The sequence below is a fragment of the Taudactylus pleione genome, unplaced genomic scaffold (genome assembly GCF_031769625.1).
Source record: "Taudactylus pleione unplaced genomic scaffold, aTauple2 ptg000225l, whole genome shotgun sequence".
In the NCBI taxonomy this organism is placed as follows: Eukaryota; Metazoa; Chordata; class Amphibia; order Anura; family Myobatrachidae; genus Taudactylus; species Taudactylus pleione.
Window position 1 is genome coordinate 8755659 of NW_028284627.1, and position 11402 is coordinate 8767060.

Sequence of the window (11402 nt, forward strand, 5' to 3'; positions counted from 1 at the left end):
CCTACCTCTTTCCCCACCCAACCTCATAGGACAGCACAGACGGTGTAATGGTTAGCATTTCTGCCTCACAGCACTGAGGTTGTGGGTTCGATTCCCACCACGGCCCTGTGTGGAGTTTGTATAGTCTCCCTGTGCTTGCGTGGGTTTCCTCCGGGTACTCCGGTTTCCTCCCACACTCCAAAAACATACTGGTAGGTTAATTGGCACCCAACAAAAATTAACCCTAGTGTGTATGTGTGTACATGTGGTAGGGAATATAGATTGTAAGCTCCACTGGGGCAGGGACTGATATGAATAGCCAACTATTCTCTGTAAAGCGCTGCGGAATATGTGTGCACTATATAAATAACTGATAATAATTAAATAAATATTCTGGACTTGCTAAGCTTCTTTAGAACCAAAGAAGGTATGTCATTCTGGGATCAAAACTTTATCTTTGATCCACCTCTAGATAAATCTGCAGCAATATTCCAATGGGAAGCAAATTTGGGAAACATGATATTGAATCCTCAGTCATTTAGTTATGCTGCTGTAACTGCAACGTGATAGGTCGAAAATAGTTCCCATACGGGCAAAGGTGTTTAATACAGCAAGTGGCAAACATATATTAGCCTCAGTTGAGAATCCAAATTATTCCATCATTTTCGACTTCCACATCTTGAATCTAAATAAATACCTACAGTAATTGGTCACTTTTGTCATAGCAATTAATTAGCGTGGCTATTTTACAAGCCTAGAAAACCGTTACTCCCCTGCCAATGGCTAAAGTTAAAGATCTTTGGCTAAATGGAAGCTGTGCACTTCTATATAGACATACAGTGTTGTCATATGTATAAACTTTGACATATCCCTTTGTCACACAAATTATGCTGAGGGATTTACTTTATTGTATTTTCACTTTTCTCTTTACATGACTTTTGCATACACAAATACAAAGGCACATTCTGGACTTGTTTCAAACTCCCTCAAAGTGCCTTTTTTAGTTTTTATATCCCTTTACCAGGTACAAAACCCTGAAAACTGAATGTTAAACAAAGTATCTGGTAAGAAAAGGTGGGGCTTCTCTTTTTAGCATCACACTATAGCGATGCAGAAGAAAAAGTAGACAGTGCCCCTGTATGGTTGCTGCACCCCGATCAATAAGGCATCATATGCAACTAGCTACTAGAAAATCCCTCCCTGCTTTGCCTTTGTTCCTCGTGACTTGGTATCACTGTCACTCATCCACATGCAAAGGAGCGACAGGATTAAAGAGCGGACGTTCTTTTCTTACTTGCAACTTGACATAATTAGCCTCAAAATCTTTTTTATTTCCATTGATGACATCTAATTTCTGGTCCTTCAGTTCATGGCCCAATCCTTTTATTTTTTTAACCCGGAACTCTATAATTTGTGGGGTGAGTTCTAGCACATTCAGACACTCTTTGATTTGAACTATAGAAACACCTTCACGGAGCAGATGTTTTAAACGTTCCTCCAACACTGGAGCGGGATAATACAGAAGAGCGGGACATTGTAGTATCATGCGCCTCAGCTCTTCTTTGTTGCATTGGAAAGTTGCCTTTGTAAACAGAACACCCTTTTCCATGGTGCTGCAGGTCAAATCAAAGATAAAACCTTTAAGATTGGACACAAGTTTTAGTACTTCTGTATCATGAAAACCTAAATTCTGTAAAAACTTCAGGTTCTCCTTCATTGCTTGAGGAGACTTTGAGAGGACAAATGGGTCTTGACTTAATAACTTAAGTAACCAAGTTTTAAAGTTTTCTTCTGTACCCCCCAAACTAAGGAAACTTTCCTGCAAAGCATCAATCATTTTCTTATTGTCTTCAAACGGATTACAAAAGATTTGAGGAGCACTTGTTAAAAGTCTGCATACAATTTTGTTTCGAAGTCCCAGGTCTTGAAAGTATTTTATATTATCTTTTTGATTTCGGGGACTTTTATAAGCAAAGAAGGAATCTGGAAATTTTTGGATTATTGTTATTATATCTCCATCCCTGGGACACACTAAGTTCCATATGGATCTTTGAGTGTTGGTCTCTGCAGGTTCCTGCAGAAAAGCTTCTGGACAAGACTCCAGAATACAGGCTATTGTCACCTCACTCGCTCCCATTTCTTTCAAGATATTAGCAGTCTCATTGACGTAGGCCACATCTTTATGAAGTACCCAACCTTTCAACTGCCGAATCTTGTTAATGTTGACAGACAAATTATAAAGATTGTCCACTGTTCTTTTGTTTTCTTCAACACCATTTTGGCCATCAGGACCAGAATGCAAAGAGGTATTTTTACGGGTCCACGCTAGACCGATGGATAGAAAAATGTTCTTGTACAGAAAGACCTTCCTCCCTGGTCCAATATACCATTTCAGGACAGTGTCTGCGATGATTTTACTTTGCATTGTTTAAAATATCAGTATTAAATCCATCCTGCAGAATGAAAACAGAAAAACAAAAACATTAGTCTTATATGTCACTGATGCATGGTCACCTCTTTACTAGGACCTTTCGCTTTGGGACGGTATTGGAAAATGTTATCAGCGCACTAGTTGAAAGTGGGAGACCTTGGCACCAGGAACCCTTTTCATTAGGATTCTGATTGCAGCCCACTGGGCCTGATAGTGAGTAACAAGCAACTCTGGCAAAATTCTGTATGTCGGCCGCGAAGAGAAGTCTACTGTGATTACCCTTCCGATGTGTCCAACTCAAAATTATTCGGACATAGGCAAAGATGCGTATGTTCGCTGCGGTGCTCTGCACAAGAGGCAATAGCATGAAAGCCTTATATCTCGTTAGTACAACAATAAAAAAAATGTATCATTAATTTTACAAGACCGGCCTTTGCTGACCTACACATACAGTACATAGTCAAAGCAAGGAAGAGACAGTCAAATAATTAAAATGCAAGTATAAAATTGTGTAAACATCATATACATAGTTGATCAGTGGTTCTCAAACTCGGTCCTCAGGACCCCTCACATGTAACGTTTTCCAGGTTACCCAGCAGGTGCACAGGTGCATTCATTACTTATTGACACATTTTAAAAAATCCACAGGTAGAGATAATTATTTCTCTTGTGATTCTGTGAGGAGACCTGGAAAACATACACTGTTTGGGGTCCTGAGGACCGAGTTTGAGAACCTGTGCAGTAATTATTATTTTGTGGTTTGAAACTGCATATCTATATAATAATCGGCTAAAGTGTGTCCGGCTCTCCAAAATGCATGTGCAGTGGGAGCTGGGAGAACATATACATGTAATTCGGAATGGGTTCGAAATCTGGCAGTCGGGATGTATTCTGTCAGTATACCGACAGCGGCATCCCGATGCTCAGGATCCCGACAAGGGTCGGGTAAGTATAGTAACCCTTCCCCCTTCTACCCCTAACCCTCCTCTCCTACATCCTAACACTAACCCTCCCCGCACCCAATCCTAACCCTCCCCGCTAGTTACTAAACCTAACACTCCCCCCTTGGTGCCTAACCTCCCCCTCCCCTAGCCTAACCCTCCCCCGTGACGACTAAACCTAACCTCCCCCCCCTCCCCCATGGCTAAGTCCTAACCTGCCCCGCTATACTTACGTTCGGCATCCCGGCTGTCGGGATTCCGATGTCGGCATGTCACCTGCTGTCCGGCGCCAGTCTTCTGGCTGGGCAGTGGCATTCCGTTGCCAGGATTTAGTCAGCCGGGATGCCGGGTGCAGGTATATTAACTACATCCCTGTATTTCACATGTATCGAAAATTAAAGGGATGATATAGCAGCAGGCATCCAGGGCAGAAGATACAATGGGGTAAGCATAGCAGCTAGGGGAAAGCCTGAGGTCACATGCAGTGTCCATAAATTACTTACACTAATATATATATATATATATATATATATATATATATATAATATGAGATATGGTAAGAACTTACCCTTGTTATCTCTATTTCTACGAAGTCCATAGGGTTCCACAGGATACCTTGGGGTATAGGTGTGACGTCAGTCGCAGGGCACCAAAGAGTTAAGCTTTCAGCCTCCCAGGATGCACTAGGTCCCCCTCCTATACCCCGCCCCCGGGCCAAGGCACCTCAGTTAGTTACCAAGCCATAGGCCGGAGGAGGAGAAGGAAGAGAGAGAACAAAGATCTGGACACATACAAGAATCACATTCTCACCAGAGGGAGACGGAAAACCGGTGACCAGAGCAAAGCCCATCTGCAGCACAGGTGCGACAGGGCGGGAGTCCTGTGGAACCCTATGGACTTCGTAGAAATAGAGATAACAAGGGTAAGTTCTTACCATATCTCATATTTTCTACTTCAGGGTCCATAGGGTATCCACAGGATACCTTGGGGATGTCCCAAAGCAGTATCCTTTAAGGGTGGGGACGCTCCTGTGCAGAAAGGAGAATCCGCTGCCCGAAGGAAGCATCCTGAGAGGCAAAGGTGTCAAACCTGTAATACCTCACGAAGGTATGGACAGAAGACCACGTAGCAGCCTTGCAGATCTGAACTGCCGAGGCACCACGTCGAGCTGCCCACGAAGGACCCACAGACCTAGTGGAATGAGCCTTCAGAGAAGGAGGGACCGGTAGGCCTTCATGAAGATAAGCTTCAGAAATAGCCATACGGATCCAGGCTGCCAAAGTTTGCTTTGAAGCAGGCCAACCCTTTTTACGGAAGCCATAGAGGACAAACAAAGCGTCCGACTTCCTAAACGAAGAAGTGCGGTCAACATAAGTCCTTAAGGCCCGCACAACATCCAAAGAGGCCTCACCCACGGAAAGACCCGGTGAGTTAAAGGCCGGAACAACTATTTCCTCGTTAACATGAAACTGGGAAACAACTTTGGGAAGAAACTCGGGCCGAGTGCGGAGCACTGCCCTGTTCCCATGAAAAACCAAGAAAGGGGGTCTACAAGAAAGAGCCCCTAACTCAGAAACACGTCTGGCCGAAGCAACGGCCAGAAGGAAAACAGTCTTAGCTGTTAGCCATTTAATATCCACTGAGCCCAGTGGTTCAAACGGCGGTCCTTGGAGAGCCCTCAGGACCACAGCCAAATCCCAAGGCGCCATAGGTGGAACAAAGGGCGGCTGAATACGGAGAACACCTTGCATAAAGGTGCGCACATCCGGGATTGTAGCAATCCTACGGTGAAACCAGACAGATAGGGCCGAAACCTGTACCTTCAAAGAAGCAAGGCGAAGCCCATGATCTAGTCCCGCTTGCAGGAAGGCGAGAATCCGAGACAGACGAAACTCCCGCGGTGCATAACCTATCGGTCGACACCACTGGAAGAACGTATGCCACACGCGATGGTATATCCTCGCGGAAGACGGTTTCCGAGCTCGTAACATGGTACGCACCACAGAGCTGGAAAACCCCCGGGACCTCAGCATGGCCGTCTCAACAGCCACGCCGCCAAAGACAGCCGAGTCAGGTCCGGGTGAAGACAAGGACCCTGAGACAGAATGTCCGGTCGTAGCGGCAACCGCAGAGGACTGTCCACGGACAGACCCTGAAGGTCTGAGAACCAGTGCCGTCTGGGCCACGCGGGAGCTATCAACAGGAGCATCCCTCCTTCCTGTTTGAATTTCCGGATTACCCGTGGAAGAAGGGAGACCGGAGGGAACAGGTATGCGAACCTGAACGTCCACCGGACGGACAGAGCATCCACCAGAGACGCCCCTTCGTCTCTTGTGCGAGACCCGTACACCGGCAACTTGTTGTTGTGCCGGGACGCCATGAGGTCGATTTCTGGAAGACCCCACCTGTCCACCAGTAGTTGAAAAACGTCCGGGTGCAGGGACCATTCCCCTGGATGAACGTCCTGGCGACTTAGAAAGTCCGCCTGCCAATTTAGCACTCCCGGGATGAAGACCGCTGATATGGCCGGAAGATTGCGCTCCGCCCAAACCAGGATCCGAGAGACCTCTACGAGAGCCGCCCGACTGCGAGTTCCTCCTTGCCTGTTTATGTAGGCCACGGTGGTAGCATTGTCCGACTGGACCTGCACCGGGTGACCCTGGAGAAACCGCTGTGCCTGCAGGAGAGCATTGAAGACCGCACGGAGTTCCAAGATATTTATTGGAAGCTCCGCTTCTGTCGGCGTCCACCTGCCCTGGAACAAGTGTGGACCCGAAACTGCTCCCCAGCCCCGAAGACTGGCGTCCGTTGTCAACAGGACCCAATTTGGAACCCAGAACGGACCATCCCTTGTTGAGGTGGGTCGTCTTTAACCACCACGCAAGGGACAGGCGAACCTCCGGGGTGAGCACAATCGTCTGGAACTTCAGAGACTGAGGCAGCCCGTTCCACTTGGACAGGATCAGGTGCTGCAGAGGTCTGGAGTGAAACAGGGCGTATTCCACCATGTCGAACACCGACACCATGGAGCCCAGTAACCTCATCGCCGAGTGTAAGGACACCCGGCGGCTGTGCAGACAACTGCGCACCCTTGACTGTAAAGCAGAGATCTTGTCCTCCGTCACGAAGATCCTTTGCTGTCCCGAGTTCAATAAGGCTCCAAGATGCAGAATCCTCCGAGACGGGATTAGAGTGGACTTCTGCCAGTTGATTAGCCAGCCGTGCCGTTGCAGCAGTGCAATGGTCAGGTCCAAGTGGTGTAACAGGAGCTCTGGAGATCCTGTCACCAATAACAGGTCGTCCAAGTACGGCAACATGCGGACTCCTTGCAGCCGCAGAGAAGCCGCCATGACCGTCATCACCTTGGTGAAAACACGTGGTGCTGTCGCCAGGCCAAAAGGTAACGCCCGAAACTGGAAATGGTCGCTGCGGATTGCAAACCGGAAGAACTCTTGATGGCGCAAAAGAATAGGGACATGCAGGTAAGCGTCCTGTATGTCCAATGACACCATGTAGTCCCCAGGTTCCAGCGCCAGAATGATGGACCGTAGGGTCTCCATCCGAAACTTCGGGACCCGCAAAGACTTGTTGAGTGCTTTGAGGTTGAGAATCGGACGATATGACCCATTGGGTTTCTGTACCAAAAAAAAAAAATTTGAATAGAAACCCTGGCCCTTCTGGGAGAATGGAACAGGCACTATAACTCCAGCCTGGAGCATAGTGTGCAATACCTTCCGCAGCTCCGTAGCCTTGTTCCGGTCTGATGGTAGACCCGTGGTGAAGAATCGAGCCGGGGGTCTGTGCCGGAAGGAGAGGGCGTACCCGTGGGAGACCACCTCCAGAACCCAAGTGTCTGTCTTAGTGAACGACCAACACCGGGAGAACTGCAGCAGGCGGCCTCCCACCCTGGGATCCCCCAAGGGGAGACCCGGACCGTCAGGCCGCAGGCTTGTCATCTGGCTTGGGGGCCGGACGTCTGGTACTCCATGCCTGTTTCCGGGGCTTGACCGATTTCTTAGGGCCAGCCTGTCGAGGAAACGACTGTGGTTTGGGCCTGCCCTGGGCCCTAGATGACCAAAAGGACGATGGTCCAGAACCAGAAGGAGCAGCGGCCGACGGGAGACAAGCAGATTTGGCTGCCGCCAGCGTGGCCACAATCTTATCCAGATCCGGACCGAAGAGAACTTCTCCGGTAAACGGCAACGCTTCCAGACCTTTCTTGGAATCTGCGTCCGCCTTCCAGGATCGCAGCCACAAGGTGCGACGAGCAGCTACCGCTGCTGAAGAAATTCTAGACACCAGAGTACTAATGTCTAGAGCCGCCTCGTTGATGTAGGTGGCCGAATCACGGAGATTGCCAATCAACTCCGCCTGTTCGGCCGGACAGTCGGATTCAAAAGAAGCCTCTAATGAATCCGCCCAGCGCTCCATCGCTCTGGCAACCCAGCAAATGGCCATAGCCGGCCGTGCTGCCCCCCCTGCAAGGGAATAAGCGGACTTCAGGCAGATTTCTACCTTGCGGTCCGTAGCATCCTTAAGGGAGGACATGGATGGCATCGGCAATGTGGCACTACGGACAAGACGGGTCATGTGAGAATCCACCTGTGGAGGGGATTCCCACTTAGCAAAATAATTATCCGCGAACGGATAAGCCACCGCCAGGCGTCTCTGCGGCTGGTATCTTTTGCCAGGTTGTTTCCACGCCTCCTCTAAATGGTCCACCAACTGACCCGAAAGAGGAAAGACTGTGGCATCGCCCTTCACATCTTTGAAAAAGGCATACTTAGATTTAGCCGCTGGGGGAACTTCGTCCTCAATCACCAAAGCTGTGCGGACCGCCCGAATAAGTCCAGGAATATATACTCTGGACTTAGCATCAGCGTCCTTAGTATGGAGAGGTTCCTGATCGTAAGGATCCAGAATCTCCCCATCATCAGACGTCCCTTCGTCATCCTCATAAGGAGCGGACAGAGACGCCACCGGCCTTTTATGAGGCCGCATCACAGACTCCCCTTGCAACACATCCGACAAGTGCTGTACAGAACTCGTCAGGGAGTTAACCCACGCTGGCTCCTGAGAACCCGGGAGCGGGGAAATAGGGAGACTGTGGGGTACCACCAATTGTCGTGGGAACCCCTGCATGGGTGACGACACCACAGACTGCTGGGACAAACCCATCGGAGTAAACGCGGGCTGCGGAGCTAACTGGCCCATTAAAGCTGTTAACGCCTGAGCGAAACAAGCCCAGGGCAGCTCCTGTACCGGTGCTGTAACCGTAATAGGCCGCGCCATGGACAAACACTGCCGGCAAAGGCCCTCCGCGCTACCCTCCCCCTCCGCTAACGGTACTTTGCACGTGGTACACTGTAGCCGGAGGGGAAAATCACTTTCAGACATGATGGCACCACGTATGTGACCTCTCTCACCAATTAAGTATTAAATAGGTGAGAGACCACCCTGCAGCACCGCACCGCAAGGGCTTTAGCAGACAGAACAGGGACAGTAATAAAGCTGACAGTTTAGAGAAGAAAAGTTACAGGCAGCGCTAGCACAGTCACATACAATGCAGAGAAATAACAATTCCTGCACTAACAGCGCTGATCACTCAACTACACAGACACAGGGCCTGGTAGGACACAGCGCAGCATACACAGACCTGAGCCACAGCGGAGGAGAGGTATGCGGGGGAACCCAGACCACGATGCTTCCTTCCAGACTTCCAGCAGCGTTCACCATGCGTTGCAGAGAAGATGGCCGCCGAGGAGCAGAGAGAAGCTGGCCTGGGGGAGGAGCGCTGCCACAGGACCAGTCGGCAGCATGCAGAGAGGGCTGTGTGCAGCGGGGGAGGCGCCGGCTGTGAGACAGGGAAGGCGCGCTCCCCTGGCATGCATTTAACCCCTGGGACGCCGCAGCGCTACCACTCTGCTGCGGTCCGCTGTCCCAGGGGGTAGTGGAAGCGCAGGTTGGTCGCCTGGCTCCACGCTGCAGCCAGTCCCCAGGGAGCCCCCTGCCTGGGGACTTAGGACCATGTGATCAGCGGGGACCCACCGCGGGACCCCGCTGCTTACCTCTGTCCCCCTTGAATCCGGCCATGGTCCGGAGCATCTGGGGTCACCGCTAGCTGTGACCCCAGATGCCCACCAGCATCCCCGGATCAGTACCGGCGTTCTGGTACCGGCGGGGTGTAGGGAAGACAGCATGGACGTCAGGACTGACTGTCCATGCTGTTCATCCAGATGTGCAGCCACAGCTGCATGAAGAAAAAGCTTCAGGGGCTCTTCTAGCCCCCACTCCAACAGGTGCACCCGACTCCGGCCGGGCACCAAACTAAACTGAGGTGCCTTGGCCCGGGGGCGGGGTATAGGAGGGGGACCTAGTGCATCCTGGGAGGCTGAAAGCTTAACTCTTTGGTGCCCTGCGACTGACGTCACACCTATACCCCAAGGTATCCTGTGGATACCCTATGGACCCTGAAGTAGAAATATATATATATATATATATATATATATATATATATATAGTGTTCCCACCAGACGGGGGCAGAGCGCAGAGGTGCGGGTAGGGATTTTTTCTCTCTATAGAGATTATATATATATATATACACATATATATATGTATATATATATACACACACATACATGGACACGTACTCTTGTGTATCTGTTGTATATTATTATATACATATGACAAGGGTTCACATTGTTAACGTTTTACAATGACACATTACATGTGTATCTCGTGTTACATAATGATACATGTGGTGTTACCTTGCTTTAGATGACAGCCCTGTGACTGTACGGTTACATCTAGATCCCCGTCCGTAGATGTAATCTGACACTGTCCTTCCTGTGGTTCCAACTACACACCATGTCTGTCTTGCTGACACATTACTACAAATCACAAACTGCACTGCTCTGGGTTAAGAATGGTAAATAAGCATACATGAAAGATAAATCTAAGGATTAGGAGGCAAAATAACACGTTGACATCGTGTTGTGCGCAACACTAACCTACTGTTTAGAGATTGTCCACTCTCCCTTCTTAAAGATGGTTGCGGGTCCCTCATAGGTCTTGTGTTGTGATTGGCTGTGGAGCAACATGTGATCAGTATGAGCTTATTTTGATGTTAATGCTTGTCTGACTGCTGAGGTGGACTCATGTATGCAATTGCATAAATACGGGGATAATCATACAGTTAGCATAAGACATAGACAACTATATGAAGTTTGTGATGACAAACACTATTAAAAGTTATTTTTAGAGGATTGTTCCAAAAGTAAAACTCACTATATTAAACATGTAACTTGGGATGACAGTAAATGCATAATAACCTTATAGCAACACACACAGAAACCATAGTAACCAATCAATTAGCATTAGACAGATAACAGCAAATTGCTATGACTTTATTGCAGATGTGCACATTTGATGAACATTAGTAAATAGCTCACAATGGGCCTGATTCTGAGTTGCATGCAAATCACAATGGGCAGGGATCTCGCAGGGATCTCGCGGATTTCCGCATACTGTGCCAAAGAAAGAAGTCGGCTTCTGCGCATGCAGTGGGTCAGGTATACACACACAGACGGAGTTTGTTAACGTGTACGTACAGATTGCCCCGTCCTTTGTGGGAGCACACTATCCATGAAATGGCCGTGTCTGGGTGGTAACTATGGGAGCGCACAGAACTGTCTGTCTCCTGGGACTGTTGAGGGCGTGTATGCCGGATTCTGTGCTCGATCGTAGCGTGCCGATGGAAATTGGACTTGTTTCAGGTGGATCTTTTGCACACAGCTTGGGGTGGGTGCAAACCCAGATATTAAGGCGACGTTTGCAAATGCTGGCGTAAAATCAATGGACGGGATAGGCTTCCACATGCAGGCACAGACATTTTTTCTTTTTTAGGGTACATTCTTGTATTCAGTGGCGTAACTATAAATTTTGCTCCCCCATGCCAAAAAAGTTTCAGGCGCCCCCCCCACCCCCCACCCAAATATCAAAGACTACGTTTAAGGTGTGTGGTTACATGATACAGCAACGTGCCTTACACA

The 11402-nt window shown here is 49.0% G+C and overlaps 1 protein-coding gene across 2 annotated transcripts; it reads right to left on the reverse strand.

The window, feature by feature from the left end:
* Window positions 1-609: 609 nt before the first annotated feature.
* Window positions 610-10434, reverse strand: MTERF2 (mitochondrial transcription termination factor 2). Of its 2 annotated transcripts, none has more exons than XM_088478997.1 (2): window positions 10362-10434; window positions 610-2432 (listed from the first exon to the last, which is right to left on the reverse strand). In XM_088478997.1, the coding sequence occupies exon 2, from the start codon at window positions 2402-2404 to the stop codon at window positions 1217-1219; it is 1188 nt and encodes a 395-aa protein (XP_088335123.1). In that variant the 5' UTR covers window positions 2405-2432; window positions 10362-10434; the 3' UTR covers window positions 610-1216. The 2 variants fall into 2 exon arrangements, with proteins under 2 accessions (XP_088335123.1, XP_088335122.1); XM_088478996.1 differs by lacking the exon at window positions 10362-10434 and adding an exon at window positions 10119-10350 and having other exon boundaries at window positions 611-2432.
* Window positions 10435-11402: the final 968 nt, after the last annotated feature.